This window comes from Camellia sinensis, chromosome 6, assembly GCF_055761805.1.
Source record: "Camellia sinensis isolate YWXY chromosome 6, ASM5576180v1, whole genome shotgun sequence".
Lineage (NCBI taxonomy): Eukaryota > Viridiplantae > Streptophyta > Magnoliopsida > Ericales > Theaceae > Camellia > Camellia sinensis.
Genome location: NC_138966.1, coordinates 126,242,114 through 126,264,757, shown reverse-complemented (window position 1 = coordinate 126,264,757; position 22,644 = coordinate 126,242,114). Strand labels below are relative to the sequence as shown.

At 32.6% G+C, this 22,644-nt stretch overlaps 1 protein-coding gene across 1 annotated transcript; it reads right to left on the bottom strand.

Moving 5' to 3' along the window:
* Nucleotides 1–533: 533 nt before the first annotated feature.
* On the bottom strand, nucleotides 534–5,003 carry LOC114257531 (flavonol synthase/flavanone 3-hydroxylase). The gene is made up of 3 exons (XM_028197300.2): nucleotides 4,342–5,003; nucleotides 1,813–2,143; nucleotides 534–746 (listed from the first exon to the last, which is right to left on the bottom strand). The coding sequence occupies exons 1-3, from the start codon at nucleotides 4,800–4,802 to the stop codon at nucleotides 534–536; spliced, it is 1,005 nt and encodes a 334-aa protein (XP_028053101.2). The 5' UTR covers nucleotides 4,803–5,003.
* Nucleotides 5,004–22,644: the final 17,641 nt, after the last annotated feature.

The following is a 22,644-nucleotide window of genomic DNA, read 5'->3' as shown; positions in this document are numbered from 1 at the left end:
TTTCATCAAATGAGAAATATGAAAAAAAGAGTTTTTGTAAAATAATAATTTATTCTTTTCACTAAATAATATGTTTTTAGGTATGCTATATAAGTACACTTTTTTTATCTTTTATCTTTTTTGAGTTACATTACTTCTCTATTTTTCTATATATCTTTTAATAAAAAATTAAAAAATAAACTTATTTAAATCATTCTGAATAATACTTATTAAAAAAGTTCTTATTCAAGGCTACTTGTACAAGCGGTACACATGCTTTAATATCACTTTTTTGTGACTACAACGAAACTTCATAATTAATTACACAAACAAAATATCCCTACATCTACTGTTACCTATGCAAGACGACAAATCCAATGACTTGCATACATCAATAGAGAGAACCATCACATTGATATTTTCAAAATTTTCCGGTCTTCAGTATCAAAATATTTACATCTATTAAATCATTTTTTAAAAATATTATATTTTAAAATTTGTAATAACTCAACGATTATAAATATTTTGAGACAAAAGATTCTGACCCAAACCAATTACTGTGGAATTTTGTTGAGCTTGCAATAAACATAATCACAAAACTTCTTGGTTTTGTAATTTGGGGGATTTTCTTTGTTAACAAGCTTAGGATGTGGGCCCACTTCAAAGTCTGGTGGGGGCTCCAAGAACACTGGCCATGAGATTCTGGTCTTCTCCTTGTTCACCGTTGATCTATGAAGCACAGCCTTGTACTTGCCATTGCTTAAGATCTATCAAAACCATAACCATTTATAAATTCACATTTAGATTTAAAGTATTTTCTTTTTTGGGTTAATAAAAATGTGCAACATTAATGAGTGGTCCAGATTCATTTTGGACTGGTCTCCACCACATCTAGAATGAATTGATCTACGCATTAACATTTATGTCAACCAAACATTATTGATTAGAGAATGGCCCTCGTTTTGCAAGACGTGAGATTGAAACTAAGGGTTGGTTTGGCATGAACTATATAATTCATTTTTTTATCTTTTTATCTTTTTATCATCACATCACCTCTCTATTTTTCTGCACATCTTTTCGTAAAAAGACAAAAAGTGTACTTTTTTAGGACACCTCAAACCAACCCTAAAATTTCTGGTATGAATGTCCTCAAATTTAAATTTCAAAACAAGATGGAAGATGATTGTCTTGCAAAGAGTTTTAGGATGAATTCAATCATAGATGAGTTTCACGAAAAGTTGTAGAGTGCACTTTGATTAATGAATCACATGATATTTATTAAAATAACTTTTCTGATTGCACTTTCAGATTATAACTTAATTGAGACTAAATGGATGTTATGTTTTATTATATAATAAATATAATTCATATTAACTAATATAAAAAAATTAATAGCCAATGTTTATGGGCCCCTTCTAAGACAAACTCTTGGCTTCATCCCTAGTCAAATGTGTTGTTTGTTGCAATTAAATAGATTGCCTATATATATATATATATTTTCTTTTTAAATTCTATACTAGACCTTTTTATGCAACAAAGATACCCTTATAATAATCAATGCTGAAAATAGTTGATTATCATTAAGGCAGAAGCAATGTTTTTAGATTCTTTTTACAAATTAACAATCATCAATTTAGAATATATTATAGAACATGAGAAATAATAAAGTAAGAGATTTTAAACAGTTCTATTTTGAATCAAATATACAGTATACAAATGGATAAATTTTTTAAAATTTACTAGTAGGTATAAGTTTAAAATTTTTTATCCATCCATATGCATTCTCTGATCGATTTATGTGTTGATAGAGTTATTAGAATTGAAAATACACACCTCAACTTGGTCACCAATATGGATGATGAGGGCATTAGGGATATACTTGACATCATACCAGTAGCCATCTGCTTGGAAGATTTGGAGGCCTTGGACTTCATTGGGGACTAGAATTGTTATTGCTGACATGTCAGAGTGGGCCACCACACCAAGTGCCAGATCAGGACGAGGGCATGGTGGGTAATAATTGATCTTCATCAAGTAAACTAACTCATCTCCACCCACTGCTTTCTTCATATCATCCCCTTCAAGCCCTAACCCTAATGACAATGTCCTAAGCATCTTGTCAACCACCCCATGCAGATGCTTTGCATACTCCTCATTAGTCTCCCTGCCATACACTAACAGAATTTTAGATTCAGTTATACTATAAACTCAAAATTATTGTTTAGAATTATCAAAAGCATTAATGTATGATTGAGATTCAATCTATGAGTAGACTTTACAATACACAATCAAATATCAGCCACTCTTTCGTTTTCTAGGTATATTTCTTGATCCAAATTTTGGGTCCTTAGATTTTCTTTTTAGATTCAGTTATACTACATACTTAGAATTGTACCCACAATCATCAATGTATGGTTGAGATTCAATCTATGAGTGAACCCTACAATACACCATCTAATCTTAGCTACACCTTTGTTTTCTGAGTATATTTCTTAATTCAAATTATGGGTAGCTTTGATTTTCCTTTTAGATTTAACCAACATATATATATATATATAGTGGTATCCAAATAGAAAATATACATTATAAGATGTAGCATATTAAGGTCTAATCCTTTTAAATAATTTTTTTTTTATGAAAATAGTATATTATTTTGAACATAATATCACTGTATCCTCTTTAACTTGAAAAATGTACATTTGAACTCTTCAATTACAAAAATTGTTTTACTCCCCTCATACAGGGTATTTGTACATTTTTTTTACAAATTAACACATTTCAACGAATGATTTTAAAATTGAGAGAGTAAAATAATACTCAACAATAGTTTAAATGAATAAAATATAATTAAATCTTAAGCCTCCGTTTGGAAAGTGGGTTGGCTTTTTGACTTTTTGGTTTTTTTGACTATTTTAACCTGGGCTAAAAAGTTTGGTTTGGAAAGAACTTTTTGACTTTTTAGCTTTTTTGATTTTTTTTGTGAGAGAAGAATGTAATGATTATGGGTTGAATATGATATTTTGTTTTTTGTGACTAAAATAACATATTTTATCTTTTATAACTAAAATAGTCAAAAAAGTCTCGTTTAGCTCTTGCCAAACGGAGCCATATGTCTCGTTAGCCATTGACTAGTCCTTCCATTATTTATTTATTTATTCTTTTAATATTTTTCTAGGTTTCATAGTTATGTTTTATTTTATGTGCACGTCACATCAACATTTTCAAGAAATGAATTATTTTGAAAAGTGGGTTAAAAGTCACTTTTCAGTTTTTAACCTACTTTCTCTCTCATAAAAAAGTCAAAAAAAAGTTTAAAAATTGTTTTTAACCATCTTCTCAAAACATAATGTGGTGTTTTTGAGAAGTTGGTAAAAAACTAATTTTTTGATTTTTTGGCTTTTAAATGACTTTTTTGTGTAAAAAAATTGACCTATTTTTATAATTTTTTTGTGTAAAAAAATTAAAAAATCAAAAAGCTAATTTTTTTTTTTTTTTTTTTAAGCAAGCTCCCAAATTGCCCCAATATTGCCACTTGGTAGTTAGAGAAAAGCTATTGACAACGAAAGTGTTGTCTTGAAAGCGTCACCAAAGTTTGAGATCTTTTTTTTTCAAGTGAGGTGGGCCTCACTCACCTTTGTATTTTAGTGACAATTTTTTAATTGTTTGAGATAATTTATATGTGTATTTTTTAACTTTTTAGTTAAAAAAAATAGAGAGAAAAAATATGTATATTTGAGATAATTTGTTAACTTTTTACAAAAAAATATGTAATAAAATATTATATCAAATATCAAAATTATTCTTGTACCCTTTCTAACACATACTGTGTATATTCACTGCATTTTAAAATTTTGTTGACTTTGAGAATTCATGGCTTATAATTAGCCACGTCAATGCATTTTGTAAAATGCGTAAAGATAGGTACATATGACAATCCTGATATGCACTTTTGGTTGTCGAATTTAAAAGGGTAAATTCGTAATTTTTCCCTCTGTCTATTCAATTTTTTTTTTCCTCCTAGACATGTGAATAGTGTTAATTTTTTAATTTTTTTATTTTTTCAATTATTTTTTAATTTTTTAACTTTTTTAGGGGTTGCCAAACATCTACTTAATTTTGTAGTATGTAAAATAGCTGATAAAAATAATAATAGACCAATGGAAATTTTGAGAAAAAGAATGTAAAATTTATATTATATACAGTAGTAAAAATGTTGAAATGTGGGTCCCACACCCATGTGAAACATTTGGTAAAACTTTTGATAGAATTTTTGGGGTCTCTAGTATTACTCTATTTTGTATCTAATTTTACGATCAGGTTTTGTATTTGTAATCAAATTTAAAAAGAAAATGTGTTTCAAACCTATAATGAGGTGGATTTTTAGGCCAAAACTGGTAGTTAATAGCAGAAGGAGGCCAAATCTTATGAAACAAATGATCAACCCATCCCTTCTTGCCTTCCACTTCCTTTTGCAACTTTGTTCCATACCCTTCCACACTTTTAGCCCCGGGAGGCTTAGCATACACCTCTTTCTCTTCCTGTGGTAGCTCAAAAAACTCTTTCCCAACTTTTTGCAACTTGCCTATGACATCCTCTGGTATGCCATGGTTCACCACTTGGAACATGCCCCATTTGCAACTGGCATTGTCAATCAACTCCACAAGCTTTCCCTCATCCAGGATCGACAGGTCGATGACCGGGACCTCTGGCAGCTGGCCATGGAACGTTGTCGATCCTGGCTGTTCATTCTCCGGCCGGATGAACTCTGGTGGGATAGTATCCATGGTGGCTGAGGCAATGGCTTGCACTCTCTCCTTGTCCATGTTTTTTGTGAGAAATCAATTAGGGTGTTGTTAAGTAAACTTTGAATTTTTTAGGAAACTTTGATCAATTGCTTGTTTATAGAGATCTTCTCATGCATGAAGAAATATAGGTCAATGAATATGAGAGGATGAGAGACAAAAGTGGACTCCAAGAGAGAAGAAAAGCAAAGTTTTACCGGCTAAGGATTTTTTGTTCTCAAATTTTTCTAGTCCTCTATTACAAAACATTTACAATCACTCATAATCTTAACATATCTATACTATATATATAAGCAAATGTAGTGGCCTCTTAAAAAATTTCAAACTCTCAATCCTAACATCTCATGAACCTCTTTCTTACGTGACACATTCATTCTTCTCTCATTCTATTTTCTTATTTTCCTATTTTTTCTTATCTTTTTTTTTTATATATTTTTGATTACTTATGACATGGATATAAAAAAATTTCAAAATATTTAAAGATAAAAGATTTTCAAAATATTTAAAGATAAAAGATGAGTTTGACTCCAATTCAAATTTCTTCATCAATTTATGTCTTACCCAAGGATATTTGAAATAAATAAATAAATAAATTTATAAATCTCAAAACCTAACTTCTATGACAATATGAAATTAGGCAAAAAGATTGGAGAACAAAAATAACGTTGTAGAGAAATTAAACGAGTGATTTAACCAATTATGCAAAAAAATTTGGCATCTTATGTGAAAAGAAGCACATGTTTTAAATCTCATATTGTATTTTTTTCTCTCTCTTTTACTTTTGCAATTTATCTAAGTTTCTCTTTCTATATTCGTATAATTTATCTTCAAATTTACATTTGATTTTTTTTTTAATCTTTATCTTATATTTACAGGATCGATTCTTGCTTTTAATTTTCAATTAAGTTTATTCATTTTTTATCTGATTTTCACTTTCTATATTCTTATAATTTTTTATTCTTTCTTATTTCAATTAAGTAGCTTTAGAAGACAAAATTTGATTAAAATTATAGGCGGTAGACACAAAATAGAGTTAAAATTTGTATAATAAGATAACATAATTGCTTATTTTTTAACTACACAAAATTTAAATTTTAAAAAATTATAAGTGGCACTTAAATCTTATCTGATTTTTAACATACTACCTCGATTTTATTTTAGTTTTTTTTTTACAAATTTTAAAAAATTATAAGTGACATTTCACTCTTATCTAATTTTTTAATTACTACCCTCTCTAGTTCTTTTGTTATTAGAGTTATATTAGATTTTATTTTTCTTTTCAAGTTTGTCTTATCCTATTTTTTAATTTTAAATTTCAACTTCTTTTTTTTTTTCAATTACTGAATTTCTCTCTACCTCATTTTTCTAGGATTTATCTAATTTTCTTTTATATATATATATATATATATAGTTTATCTTCAAATTTAAACTTAATTTGTTTTTATCTATATCTTATATTTACAGAATCTACTCTTACTTTTAATTTTCAATTGAACTTTTTTTTCTTCTAAAATTTATTTAATTAAATATAGTAAGATCACTAAATATATTATTTCAATACCCATCTAAGTTAACATCATAGTATTTAATTATTAATTTTTAACATGTTCAACATTATTTATCATTTTTTGTTACTTGCTCGTGCATAGCACGGGTTATCGCTAGTTTTAATAGGTATGAATGTTTTAAACACAAGTGAACGAGAATTGAGGATTGAGGATCTCATATCGTTTCTCAAGTGAAGGAATGACAACATGATATTTTAATTCAAAAAATCTTTTGTACTTGAAAAAAAAATTCTAAAATATTGAAGTGATTATTGTAAATTTAAACTTGACATAAGCTATGTTTGGTCTTAGCTTTTTAGCTAAAAAAGTACAAAAGACAAAATTAGCTGCATAAATCAATAAGACAAAATGTTACATTTAAACCATAATTATCACACTTTTTCTCTCTCAAAAGTTAAAAAAGTCAAAAATAAAAACCAAACGAAACTAAAAAAGTTAAGTTAAAATAGTCAAAAAGTTAAGCTATTTTAGTTCTTCCCAAACAAAGACATAGTAAATTTGTTCATGGATCCAATAATGATATATTGTGAATTAGCTAGGAATACAAGAAAGCAAATTAAATTGCAAATTCATTTTACTACAAAAATCATTCTCCTTTTAATTTTCTTTAAATAGATTCTAATAAGGGTGTAAATTTGGCCTGATCCGGCCGGCCTATCCCACCCGATCTCGGGCCAGCCCAATCGGGCCTCACGGACGCTTGCCAAAATTTGGAATGGGCCAACTCACGGGCCAAAAAATTAGGCTCAGGCTGTCACGACCCGAACCCGCCCCCATGGGTTAAGGACGTAACCGGCCAGTAATCCTGAGATTACCTGCGGCTTCAAACCAAAATAGACATAAGTCAACGGAGTAGAGGGGCCAAACGGAAGCAGTAATCAAAAAATTTGTCCATAGAGCCGTGCTTATATGCACTTCAAAACAAACCAAACCCATATACGTTAATAACCCATGTCAAAAGTACAGTACCATAAAATTCTTTACAGACAAAATCATCTAATTAAGTCAACCCATGACAGACTATTTACAAATATACATAAAGTCCTTGCCGGCAAGACAAAATATAATTACATAACAAAAAGGCGAGGATAGGTCTCAAGAGTGAGACACAAGGCTGACTTCCTCAAAACTCGTATTTTTCCTAGCAGATTTCACTGGGGCTGGGTTTGGACTTCCCTTGGCTCACCTACAAACACATGAATGAGCGTGAGCGATAGCCCAGTGAATAATATCAAATACAGAAATCATATAAACAATATGTAGAACAACATACTCCAAACGGCCTTGGGCCCAATTCATATTCCTACTTAACATATGTACATTTATATCAAAACGGCCTTTGGCCCATTCATTCTTGTCAAAACGGCCTTCGGCCCATTCATTTATATCAAAACGGCCTTCGGCCCATTCATTTGTGTCAAAACGACCTTCGGCCCATTCATTTATATCAAAACGGCCTTCAGCCCATTTATTCTTGTCAAAACGGCCTTCGGCCCATTCATTTATATCAAAACGGCCTTCGGCTCATTCATTTGTGTCAAAACGGCCTTCGGCCCATTCATTTATATCAAAACGGCCTTCGGCTCATTCATTCTTGTCAAAACGGCCTTCGGCCCATTCATTTATACATATCAGACTTTTGTTCACGATCCCAATTAGCAAATTCATAAGGCTTATAAAAGAATAACAATTGGACATTCACAAGCTTTCAAATATTGATATTACTCACAGTGATCGACTTATGGATTTGCCCTGGAGCTCGACCCTACACATTTCATGAACACAAAAGGGTCACTAACTGTTCAATCCGTTCTTTGCTTCACATGTTCCTCATTAGGCTTTATTCATATCTCATTAATTCATTTACAATGCTTAACATATGCCTAAGAGTGTTTACAAGTGAAATAGAACAGAAAACAGAACTCAGAATGCAAAAACAGAATCTCAGAAAACAGGGTCCCTGCTCGAGCATGGACTTCCCTGCTCGAACGGACCCCTGGGGCCTGCAAAAGTACTGGATATAGGAAATTTACGCTCGAGCGTTAAATATGGCGCTCGAGCGGAAGGCCTCTTTACATGGCTCCCTGCTCGAGCGCGAACTTACCCGCTCGAGCGGAAGCCATGCCTGCAAAAAGTTCTGGATGTCTCATTTTTACGCTCTAGCGTTACCTAAGATGCTCGAGCGGAAGTCCATCCTACGTAGCTCCTCGCTCGAGCGCCCGCTCGAGCGGACATCAAGGGCTGCAGAAAACATACTGGGAGCACGTATTTCCCGCTCGAGCGGCAGTTCCCCCTCCCCCGCCCCCGCTCGAGCAGACATCAAAATCTGGAAATTCCAGATTGAGTTCTTGAGCTCCAATTCGAAATCTCAGCCTCAATACTTGCATGCAATGGCTCAAATCTCAAATATAATCATACTAACATGGTACCAATGCAAGATTATAACATTATGGAGCTCAATTTCTTGATTTATCTACATGCATGTCTCACAACATGTCAAACTCAACATCAACATAACAAACTCATGCATTCAAGCTCATGTCTTCTCAGATTGTACATGCATGTGATGAATTAGCCACATCCTCAACTTAGATGGCACAAATGATGATTATAACATGAGCTTCAATTAAAATTATACATGGATTATACAAAACATGCAAATTCAAGGTACTTTCTTACATGCATGCACATAATGGCCTTCAATTCAACCAAACCACTTCAATTTCCTCATAATCAAACTAAATCATGTTCTTGACCATTATTTCAACTTGAATTCACAAAATTACAACTTAATATCCATGAATTCACTTACCTAGAGGCTTGATTCTCCCAATCTATGGTCAAAACTTGAATAATCTTCAAGGCTCCCAAGCTTTGAGCTAAGTTTGCTCAATTCTCTTCTCTCCTCCTCTCTGCAGCCGGCTCTCTCTTCCTCTCAATAGTCTAACTCAGATTTTGAGTTCATAAGGGCTAGAGGGGAGTGTAATGCTATCATACAACAAGGCCCACTAACATAATATTTCAATATAAAATATTTGGGCACTAATTCATCAATTAAATCGACTTAATCTGGCTCGAATCAATTTTTCAATTAAATTTTACCGTAAGCTCTAAAAATTATGCTAATCACAAAGGCGTAATCAATTTCGGGTTTTGTAGTCGATAAGGCCCTCAATTTAATTTCCAAAGCAGATTATTCAAACAGATATTCCTACGGTGAACAGATAGAATTGCAAAATCACATATATTCACATAATGGCACATAAAATCATGCTAAACACATAATCATATTCAAATTAAAGACCAATTTAGCATATTACGGAACAGGGGTATCACACAGGCCTAGGGGTATTCGGGCCTTGGATGGGCCGATGAGCTGGGCCTCGGGCCAAGCCAGTAAGCCTAGGCTTGGGCTTGAGGGGGGCCTGAACAATTTTTTTTTTTTTTTAATTTTTTCTACCAAAATTTTATTATTTTCTATTAGGGGAAAAAAAAAGACACTGGGTCTTGGGCGGGCCCTAAGCGGGCTGATGAGTTGGGTCAGGCTTCAAAATATTGGTCCAGACCCTGGTCCAGGGTTTCGGGCTGGGCTCAGACCCAGACCCAAACAGGCCTAAATGAGTTAGGCCCACCCCAGGCCGTAGTCAGGCTTTGGAGCCATTTTCACACTCCTAAATGCTAACAAACTACTATATACAGCCCTTTGGGCTATATATCTTCTATTTCAAAATTTATGTCCCTTTATTTTAAAACATTTAAATTCTTACGATTTTTTATTCTAAAATATCCATCGTTCAAGCATACAATTTTGTATGTATTTTTTTTCTAATAACTTTGTTTATTTTTCAATAAAAAGGTGATGTCATTAAGGCTAAATTACATTGATCTAAGAATTTAATGATGTATTTGATTCACGGAATGAGATGGAATTGAATGATTATTTCATAGATTTCACTATGGAATGATCATTCCATGATGAATGATTATTTTCTTTGTAATATATTTTTCATTATTTTTTTAGTCTAACTAAACATGAGATTGAACATTCTGATGCAATGTTCATTATATTCTGATGATGCAGTTCATCTTGGGTGGATGGGTCGGGCTGGTCCAAGCTCTTTAAGCTCCGATTAAGGCGAGTGATCCCACCAGATGACCTGCAAGCAAGTCCAAAGGGGAACGGGGTAATCCCCCAATGAACCCTCCGGCGAGCGAATCAGTAGTGGAAGAAGGAAATATAGAGAGAGAGAGAGATAGAAAAGCTTAACCTTCCTCTTGTCTTCGATTTTTACTTATATCCTTTGGTAATCATTTCACTGTCCCTTGTGACGTGCCCCCTTCCGCCGAAAGCCTGTGCCGTAGCTTACCTTGTTCAGGGTGAGAGGACTCTGTTCCGACGGGGAGGTGTTGTCGTAATAAATGCTGTGATGGGCTGCATTAATGGTGATGTGTTGTGGCAATAACTCTGCAGATCTTTGTCTGCTGATGTGGCTTGTGTTTCACCTGCCATGTGCCCGAATGTCATTGGCCCTCCATGCCCAGATGGCCTCTAGCTGTCCTGGGCTTTGCCAACCGGGTTATGCTATAGGTCTCAAGCGATGGGTTTGGGGTTGTTTGCTGTGGGCTGTAAGCCTTATGGGCCTATCCATGTCATATTCTAATTTATTCCAATGAATCAAACACTACATAAGATTTAAGATTGAGTAATGCATATTTGCAGGCTCCTCAAATATCCCAACAAAAAAATTAAGGTTAAATTACATTGGTCTCTCTTGAAATTTCAGAAAAATGTAATAAATTTTATAAATTTGACATAATTATATTGGAATATTTAAAGTTTAATTCATATAACATTTAATCATCTTTTCATTAGAAATTTGTTAATCATATTGGTGAAAAAAAAAATTATCGTATCTCGTACATTAAATGTATATTTTATTTTATTTATCTTTGTATTTTCACTTTATTTATATTAATTATAATTCCTTTTGTTTTATTAAAGAAAAATTTAATGTAATTATGTCAAAATTACAAAAAAAATTATATTTTTTTAAACGTTAAATAATATTAGTGTAATTTATTTAAAAATTAATTGGGTTTGAAATTAAGTTTTAAAATAATGTCACCCTATTTCTATGTATTAAAATAACGAGTCTTAATATTTTTGTGTTAATTTTGAGGAGATAATATGCCACATAATGTAGTGGTTGTTTGACATGCGCTAAAATTACACATGTTATTTTAGCACATTATCTTATTTAGGTCACAATCATCTTATTTAAGTCATATCATCTTTCTATCATATTATTTCAAACCCAACTCATATTTCACGTTTTTTCATAAAAAGTTATAAAGTATACTAATCTAGTAACCCGTAATGTAATGGGATGAATGACATAAAATATTAATTTACACAATAAACTCAAATTTAACTATTTAAAATTTATAAGTGGTGTTATATGCATCAATTAATGTATACACTAGTGTATTAACTAGTGTTATTTTATTATTGCTGACTCTACCTATTATACAAATTATAAATATCTAAAATTTCTAAAATTATGTCACATCATTTGTTAATATACTAGTTAGTATATTAATTAGTACATAAAACATTATTTAAAATTTATTTATCTTGTAATTCAAACCTATTCTACATATGAATTTTATACTAACTAGTGTTATGTTAGTATAAACTCATATTAATTTAAACAATAAACTCATATTTATTAATTTAATGACATAAAATATTAATGGGATGAATGACATAAAATATTAATTTAAACAATAAATTCATATTTGACTATTTAAAATTTATCAATAGTGCTATATGCATCAATTAATGTACACATTAGTGTACTAAATAGTGTTATTCTATTATTACTGACTCCATCTATTATACAAATTATAAATATTCAAAACTTCTAAAATTATGTCACATCATTTGTTAATATACTAGTTAGTATATTAATTGGTACATATAACATTATTTAAAATTTATTTATCTTGTAATTCAAACCTATTCTACAAATGAATTTTATACTAAATAAATTTAGGGTAAATTATAAATACACCCTTGAAATTTGATTAAAATACAAAATGCTCATGTAGTTTTGAAAATTACATTCCACCCCTTAAGGTTTTTAATTTCATAACAAATCGCTCATTTTATTAATAAATTATCAAGTCAATTAACAGTTTTTTAATGATATTAAAAATATGTTTCAATTTATAATTTAGGTAATTTTATTATTATATAGAAAAATAATTATGAATTTCATTTTTAATTAATTCTGTTAAATAAAAATTCTAATAAAAAAATATTTATAATTTTTTAAATTATAAAAAATAATCTATATTTTAAATAAATTTCAAAAATATATTTATAATTTACTCATATATTTAATTTTCATACAAACCTTTATTTAAAAAAGAATAAAACTTTCGATCCCTAATGGGGTACTGGGATCGGCTGTGATTGGCCAGCAAAAACTATTTTTTTATTTTTTTTTATTTTTTATTTTTGCTTTCAGCCACCCCAGGCCAACACATGGTGGTCACTGAGAATGCTTCCCACTGGGGTCTGAAACAAAGTTCTTTAAAAAAATTTGGAAAAAATTTTGGGTGGATACTTTTCGTAATTCAAAACCAACCATTGATGTCTCCGAAACTGCCATTTTACGAAGTCATGAATAGAGAGGGCCCATAGCACTGAAGTTTTCAAAAGCAAACCGACATACAGACATTTATTAGGATGATTAATGCACAAAACAATAAATGACAAGTTACGATTTTCGTGGGTGGTGTCCCAGAGCTAGTTATGGGGTTGCACATTTTTCCGTCTCAGCTTGCTTACATGATACTCTACCTCTTAATTGCCTTGCCCAACCTCCTAAGGCTCTCATCGAAAAATCAAGATCCTCTCTTTCATTTCTTTTCTTAACTCTTTACTTGTTAGAATATTGGCAGTAGCGGAGCTATAGCAAGATAAGGGGGTCACATGTCCCTTCTCAGTTTTCAATTTTTTTTTTTTTTTTTTTTTTTTTTTGCATTGTTCACATATAATATGTAATTTATTTAATATTCTTAAAGAGTCATCTGAAATTATTTATGTGGTAGTCTAAATCAATAATATAATATCAAATTTTATGAATGGAATATAGTAACTCATTATTATTAGGTAATTAGAAGATAATAGATGAATCACTTAGTGTGAGTTGCAATTTCTTATATCTAAAACACCATGTCATCAACACCATATAATATTATGAGATTATTTAATAATTTCTATTCAAAACACATTTTTATAATCAATACTATCTCTCTAATATTTTTCTATCAAATAAAAATTATAGAAATTTAACAATAATTTGTGCTATAAATAGTTTGCTTCTATTTTCTAAAATTAAGATTTTAATTTGTAATTTTTTATGCTAAAATTGCATATTTACATTACTATTATGTCCGAATTGTTCCACATCATTATACAATTTTGATTAGTTGCTATTAATAATAAATAATTAAATTTTTAGGTTTAAATTTAACTTATAAATTATTATTATTTTATTACCAAAAAAAATTAAAATGGTAAAGTGCCTCCTCAACCTTAATTTATTGGCTCCGCTACTATTATTGGGCCCACTTTTGGGTCTAATTTTAATGATCCAAACTGTTCACATTTTAAAATTTGTTGAGTATATTATACTTGTAAAAAATCAAGTTGATCAGATATCAGAAACTACGTGTTTGATCATCGAACTACAAATCATTTTTTAAACAAATTTAATAAACAGTTTTCCGAACACATACTTTCTAATATCCGATCAACTTGATTTTTTACAGGTATGATATACTCAACAAATCTTAAAATGTAAACGGTTCGAATTATCAAAATTGGTCCCAAAAGTGAACCTAATAACCTAGCAAGTAGGGGTGAGTAGCGGATATACCGATCCGCCAAAACCGACCGAACCGAACCGAACCGATTTGCCGCATTTCGGACGGATGCATAATGACGAGCGGACGGTTGTGGATTGATTTTCTCCAATTCGCTAATCTGGCAGACGATGGCAGATTTGAGATTCCTTTGACCGCAACCGAACCGCCAAACCGCGAACACTCACTACAAAAAAAAGTGTTTTTTTGCAACGGCAAAACGCCGTCGCAAATGGTCCATACGCCGTCGCTAATACTCTTTGCGACGGTAATTTGGCTTTTTGCGACGACAAGTGGGGGTCGCGACAAAAAGGGTTGCAAAAGGGCTTTAGCAACAGTAAGTGCTGTCGCCATTGTTTTTTGCGACGGGAGACTGCCTTTTTTGCGACAGCAATGTTCTGTCGCCAATAAAGGAAAAAAATCTGAGTTTTTGCGATGGTACAGTATTTCCGTCGCTAAAATGGGTTTTTGAGATGGCAAGAATGCCGTCGCTAAAAGTGTCGTAGCTGATAACTATTGTCGACGGCAACCTGAGCCATCGCTAAAGGTTTATTTTTCAATCACATTCCATAGCTTTTGCGACAGTATGGGTGCCGTCGCAAAAGCCTCGTAGAATTTTTTTTTGCGATGGGTTGTTATGCCGTCTCAAAAAAAAAAAAAAAAAACCTGTTGGGAAATTATTAAAAAAATTAAAATAACCTGTATTAAATGAAAAATAACTATAAAAAAATCCAAAAATTACATAATAATATAAATACATACATAAATAAAAGTTGATAAATAATGAAAATTCATAATGTTGTTCCATTCATAACAATACATAAATAAAAATTCATAACAATAAAAATTATGCCACTACATAATGTCGTATACTACATACATAATGTTGTTCACAAATTTAAATAACATAAATCAAAATCAAAACCAAAAGTTTTCGTCTTGATTCTTTCGTGGGTTACAAAAACAAAAGTTTGTCATAATCTTTATACGCCCGCATTCCACAAGAAGCAAACTGCTACTCAGGAAATATCTGAAAAAAACAAGATAAAAATAATTAATAACCATATAATGGTGTTAATATTTTAATTATAGAAAAATATAAAAAAAAAATTGACTACTATATAATTAGAAAGATAGTTTAGTAAATAATTTTGACTAGACCGAAATCTGACTCTAACTCCTAAACCGGGAACCCGATTCGAGCCCCGTCTTCTCCCACAAGTCTCTCATGCTTAGGCGGTTGTGTATGCCAAGTTTCGTGCTAAACCGACGTCGTTTGGTGATTTTAGAGCATTAACGCCTCGAATTCAAGTTTCTTAAGGAAGTAGTTTGCCTAAAGTGAAATCTGACTCTAACTCCCAAACTGGAAACCCGATTCGAGCCCCGTCTTCTCCCACAAGTCTCTTGTGCCTACGCGGTCGTGTGTGCCAAGTTTCGTGCTAAACCGACGTCGTTTGTCCACTGATTAAGCACTTTCAAATGTAGAAGTCGAACAATGAATGACAAAGATGTAAACTTCTGACAACCCGGATACAATTCACTTTGTGCATCTTGAAGAAGTTTGAAATACTTTGCAGTATCTGCATTTGGACCGAGCTGGGGTTCAGATGCATGAGGATCAGGCCCCTGTGGTTCATCACCCTCAACAGTTGTACCGGCATGTGGATTTCCCATAGCCCCTTGTATCATTCCAATCATATCATCCCCAATGTCTAAATTAGTTAATGTTTCATTCTCTCGATTACTATGCAGAGATACGTAAGATTCTCTATGATTAATCCAATGTTTGTATTTTTTAAAAAAACCATTCAAAATTAGATGCTCCCATACACCCTCTCGTACAAAATAGTATCGATTCTCACACTTCCTACACGGACAACTGAGCATCGAACTTTCAACCGTATTGGTGTAGGCAAACACAAGGAATTCATCAATCCCATTAATGTATTCGCTCGACATCCTATTTTGCAAATCAATTCAACTCTTATCCATCATATGTACACATCCACAAAAATATGTCACGCCCTCAGAATTAACCCATTATATATATATCATTGACATGCATTATTTAAAGAAAACACTTTATTAATTCATTATAATATCCATCAGAGTCTTACTAAACAAAGCATTACATGCAACATCAAGTAAATGCCCTACCGGCTTACATCTTTCCAAGCCAACACTTGGACACAAAAGTATGAGTTCTAACTCAAATATAAATAAAGCCCTAGGCTTGAGTGTTTACATGTACTAACAATGAAAAACAAATAACTAAAAATAGTCTTCAAAATCCAAGTCCTTCCAAGCTAAGTCCTTGGAGGTAGCTTATCCCCTGAACCTGAAAATGATGTTCCCATAAAGGGTGAGCCACAGCCCAGTAGAAATATACTAAACCAAATATAAGCAATGAATAAAGCAATAGCATTCAATAGATGGTTAACCAAAATAATCAATTACATCACTATCCAGTCTCATGACACTATTGTCAATGACACGTTCCACTTTCCAACATTAACAGTATGGCTCAGAACCTGGCCAAACTTACAACAGTGAATTATATATATCATATTCACATTCTTCCAATGTCAACAAACAAACGAGACTCAAGCTCAAATCAAAACACTTCATACTTCCAGTTTGATACACATTTTAGTGCTGTATCAATAAAAACACTTCAATATAAATAAGCACACATAAAAGTGATGCTAATGGAGTCCATCCCCTATCTCCTCCCAAACAAAATTCGGTTTAGAGGTCCATCCCCTATCTTCCCCTAAACCGTGGAGTACATCCCCTATCTCCTCCCACACAAAACAATGTATGTAAACACATAACATATAACACACAATCAATACACATAATGTCTGTATTAATTCAGCAGCCAAAATGAATGACTCAACCAATGTGATTAGTTTCAGTTATCCCTAATCCACATGCAATGTCTACAACAATCACGACTATCCTCCACCGATAGCCCAAAACAGTTATTTCTAGGTTTGGAAATAAATATATCAACAATTCAATAGGCGAGTGATTTAAATTATCCAACTACACCATTTAATCAATGAATTCCTCAATTTCATGAATTTAACCAAATTCCCCAATTCCCTTAAATTAATTATACAAATTAATTAATTAATACAACTAGGGTTTTTTCCAAAATTATCAAAGTAACCCCAACATATCAATATACCAAAACTTAGAACAAAACCTATAAAATGGAGTAGGAAATCCCTACCTCGAAGAAAACAACCCAAATGGAGAAGACAGAGATGAATACCCAAATACCAATGTGCTCCAAATCGCCAAATGTTCAAATTAAATGAAAGCCCTCGACTCCCTCTATCTTTTTAATAAAGTAACTAGGGTAGAAACACACTCTAAATAGATCAAACCTAAGAGAGAAGGTGAGTAGGGAGAGAGAGAAGTCGGACCTAGGGTTTGGAATCAAAAAGAAGATGAAAAAGACTGATCAAAACCCGCTGCTGCGTATATAAACTGGACAGGCTCGCTCGAGCGAAGACTTGGTCGCTCGAGCGACCAGACACAGAAAAGCTACGCTCGAGCCAAGGAAGCCTTGCTCGAGCCAACAATCAAAAGCTCGCTCGAGCGAAAGAAAACTCGATCGAGCGAAGAACTCAAACCCTCAGGTCTGTAACCAGACACACGCTCGAGCGAAGGAACTGTCGCTCGAGCGAAGAACGAACTAACTCGCTCGAGCGAAGAAAAGCTCGCTCGAGCCAAGAATGCAAAGCTACAGGTCCATACTGGACGCAATCTCTCGCTCGAGCGACCAAACCCCAGCTCGAGCGAAGAACCAAAAACAACAGCTCGCTCGAGCGACCAACGCCTCGCTCGAGCGAAGAACCAAAATTCTGGACAGCAACACTTGGTTTCTAAACCCAACCAACCTGAAACAAACCTGCCCACACATCCTATAACTCCAAATAAGAAAATATGGGACAACAACAACAATTATATAATGACAGAATCTACGGAACCTAAGTCCGGATACAATAATCAAATGGGAAAAGACCGGGGTCGCTATAAATATCTCATCAAAGTAACTCTAAATATAATACCTACGTATTCATGTACCATGATACCTATCCGTCCAATTTCTCTCAAATAGGTAGGTGGTCTTATCCCAGTTAGTTATTTACCGATTTGATGGGAGAACATAAAAAATGAAATACTTATACAATAACACGTGAGATCAATTAATTGAATAAAAAATGATATAATTTCATACTTTCTGAGTCATAACTAAAAAAATAAATAAATCATAACCAAACACCACATGAGGCACAACCAAAGATCTTATAAGTCTTAACTAAAATAATATCATAATTAACGAAGATAATTCATCATAACTAAAGAAAAAAAAATGACATAACTAATGATGCATATGATAAATGGATGTGTATGGATTTTGCAAATACGTATATATATTTTTAGTCAATAATTAAGTTTTAAATTACAACGTAACGAAGCCTGAGATTAGAAAAGTTGGGTAATTAGCTTTCTACCCTTTTAGTTTCTTACCATTGATGGGAAATGGCCACGTAATATTGCAAAAATATCACTACCAAAACCGATGTAGAAATGATACTTTTGAAATTAATGAGAAAAAAACGATCATTTTATTTCAAAGTTAAAAAGAAGTCAAACATCAATAGGTATAGAATTATTGTGTAAATTAGTTATACAACATGGATATCATGAGTCATAACCCATTCCTTTTCATCCTTTTTTTTCCCCTTTTTTTCTGTTAAGTGTCTGGTCCTTTCACAGCAAAACAAAAGTAATCACCATTATCACATTACCTTCTAAAGTGCCCTTGTCACAGCAATCTTGAATAATGGCACCTTCCAAAAGGGAAGTATTTTTCACCCACTAATTCATGTAGAAAGATCATTACAAGAACTGATAGAGCAAGGACACTTTCGAGTTTAAAACAAAAATGGTGGTCATTTCTTGTTTTAAAATATAGGGCAGAACTGCATACCATGTAGTAGCTACAATTTACAAACTATATGCAAATATTAGTTTTAATGCACTTCTATTCAATCCTAAAATACAAGCACAGAACTGCAAGGAACAAGATTGTGCTTCTAACCATTTCATCAAGATGCTATTTTTTATCTAGAAAATCAAAAAGTTGAACTTGAACTTGAACTTGAACAACCATATACTAAACAAAGTATTTCAAGGTTCAGGAGCTACATCACAAATCCAACTCCACATGACAAGTATCAAACACTAGATCCTTACCTAATGACCACAATCAAGTAAACCCAATACTGATCTTCAACAAAAAGTTGAAAATATATAGATATATATTATGTTAGCATGAATCAAAATAATATGAATAGAAACTGGCATATTACAAGTTGGGAGAAAAAGAAGAATATTTGAATTCAACAGAAGCTCACCCAACCTGTCATAAGATTCCAAGTTTCAAATTCTTTCCCCAGATTTGAAAACTTCAAATTTAAAGAGAAAAACTTTGAATTCTTTATTAGTTGTTAATAGATTTTTCATGTTTTGTTTTTATTTTCTCACTAATTTTCCATAACAGTCTATATAACTTTAGCGCAAAGTAAATTATAATTTTTCAGTTAAACCAAATAAATAGACAAACATCACTATAAAATCTACTTATCACCAACAAAATTTATAAATAAAATCTTCTTATCACTAATTTATAATTTTTTGCAATATTACTGATTTACACAATGTATAGATTGCCGAATATACATAACTTCATCTACAGATTTATTTATTTTACTTCATCTACAGATTTACGAATATACATTCATCTATATATATATATATACAGAGAGAGAGAGAAAGAGAGAGAGAGCATACGCAGAGACAGAGAGATTCGTCGCCGGACCAACCAGAGTCGTTGTCGTCGCTGCCGCACCGCCGCACCACCGCTAGAGAGAGTCGTTCGCCTTCGTAGCTCGTTTGAGGAATTTGGGGGGAAAAAATGTTTCGAAGATTTAGGGATTTGGCTGAAATCATCGAGCGGCAAGATGAAAGGGAAGGATGGGGGTAATTTTTTTTTTTAAACTTTTTGTGACAGTTCGTTTTACACCGTCGCCGATGGTTACTAATTACATCATAAAATGGCGCCGTTTTTATAAAGCCTTTTTGCGACGGAAGTTTGCCGTCGCAAATGTCTACTGTTTGCGACAGCAAACATATGCCGTCTCAAAACTAACTTTTTTTTGCGACGGTAAAAAACGCTGTCGCTAATAATTCGGCATTTACTAACTATCCGCGTGGTTTTATTACCGACGAGACAAACGCCGTCACTAAATCCTTTATTTGCGACGGTATAAGTTGCCGTCGCAAAAAACCATTTTTTGCAACGGGAGGCGCGCCGTCGCTATTGCTTCCGTGTTTTTTGTCCCATTTTCTTGTAGTGACTCCTAGTAATTTATAAGACTTTATGTTTTCAGTTTGTTTAAATATTTTGTTGAAAAAAAGTTTTCAACTTGAATATCTTTTTAAATTGAAAAAAATAAACGTATTATTTATCTATATTTTTTGGTTTTTAAATCTATCTTTGAAAATAATAAATAGAAAATATGAAATATGATATATGCTAGTTGGTTTTTGTTTTCAAAAACAAATATAGATGTAACAATACAGAGACATACAATCTCTACTACTACTGTATTCATGGTTTTGGTGGTTTGAATTGTTTTTATATTTTAAGAACCACAGATTGTAATACTTTATATAGATGAGACATGCTGTAATTGTAGTATATGTGTAACGCCCTCAAAATAAACCCATAATAACCATAACATTAACATGCATTTATAAAAGAAAACGAATCATTTGAGTTATTCATCAGAGTATTCTTATTGAAAGACATCACATGTAACATCCTGCAACATCAAAATAAATGCCCTAAGGGCTTACATCTTTCCAAGCTAACACTTGGACACAAAAAGGATGAGTACTAACTCATTTACAAGTTAAGCCCTAGGCTTGAATGTTTACATGAAATCTCAAAATAACAAAATAAAACATATAACTAAAGACAAGTCTTCAAAATCCCAAACATCAAATCCTTCCAGGCTAAGTCCGTGGAGGTAGCTTATCACCTGAACCTGAAAATGATGTTCCCATAAAGGGTGAGCCACAGCCCATTAGAAAAAATACTAAACCAAATATAAGCATTGAATAAAGCTATAGCATTCAATAGATGGTTAACCAAGATAATCAATTTTATCATTAAACAGTCTCATGACACTAATGTCTAAGACACATTTCACTTTCCATTATTATCAACATGGCTCAGAACCTGGCCAAACTTACAACAGTGAATTATATATCATATTCACATTACTTCCAATATCAACAAAACAAATGAGACTCATGCTCATATCAAAACACTTCATACTTCCCATTTGATACACATTTTAGTGTTGTATCAATAATCATGTAAAAACACTTCAATATAATAAGCACACATAAAAATGGTGCTAATGGAGTCCATCCCCTATCTCCTCCCAAACAAAAATCCGGTTTAGAGGTCCATCCCCTATCTTCCCCTAAACCGTGGAGTACATCCCCTATCTCCTCCCAAACAATATGCATATGCAATGCTCAATCAATACATGTAATTTCTGTATTAATTCAATAGTCTAAATTTATGACTTAACAAATTGATTAGTTTCAATTTTCCCTAATCCGCATGCAATGTCTACAACAAGCACGACTATCCTCCACCGATAGCCCAAAACAGTTATTTTTAGACTCGAAAAATAAATATACCAACTACACCATTTAATCAATAAATTCCCCAATTTCATGGATTTAACCAAATTCCCCAATTTCCTTGAATTAATTACTCAAATCAATTTAGCAATTCAACTAGGGTTTTTTTCCCAAAATTTTCAAAGTGTCCCCAACCTATCAAAATACCAAACTTAGAACAAAGCATATAAAATGGAGTAGGAAAATCCCTACCTCGAAGAAAATAACCCGTATGGAGAAGATGGAGATGAAGACCAAAGACCAACGTGCTCCAAATCCCAAGTTTCTCAGATTAAAACGAAGCCCTCAACTCACTCTAACTTTTTAATAAAGGATCTAAGGTAGAAACTCACTCTAAGTAAATCAATCGAAAGAGAGAAGGTGTGTAGAGGGAGAGAGAGAGAGATAAAAACACTCCAGGGGCGGTTTTTTAAAAGTTATGAAGGAAAAGTAGGTCAAAAAGTGATCCAAAAAGTGAAATCACGGACTGATATAATCGACTCTACGCTCGAGCGTAGAAAGCCCCGCTCGAGCGTAAGACACAGAATCATGCTCGAGCGTGAAGAAAGCAGCTCGAGCGT

What these genes read in the sequence shown, in the direction of transcription:
- LOC114257531 (XM_028197300.2), bottom strand. Translation starts at nt 4,802, where the DNA reads ATGGACAAGGAGAGAGTGCAAGCCATTGCCTCAGCCACCATGGATACT. An exon ending in AAAAATCCACCTCATTATAG is followed by an intron (nt 2,144 to 4,341) that starts GTTTGAAACACA and finishes AGTGTATGGCAG; the next exon opens with GGAGACTAATGAGGAGTATG. An exon ending in ATATTGGTGACCAAGTTGAG is followed by an intron (nt 747 to 1,812) that starts GTGTGTATTTTC and finishes TGGTTTTGATAG; the next exon opens with ATCTTAAGCAATGGCAAGTA.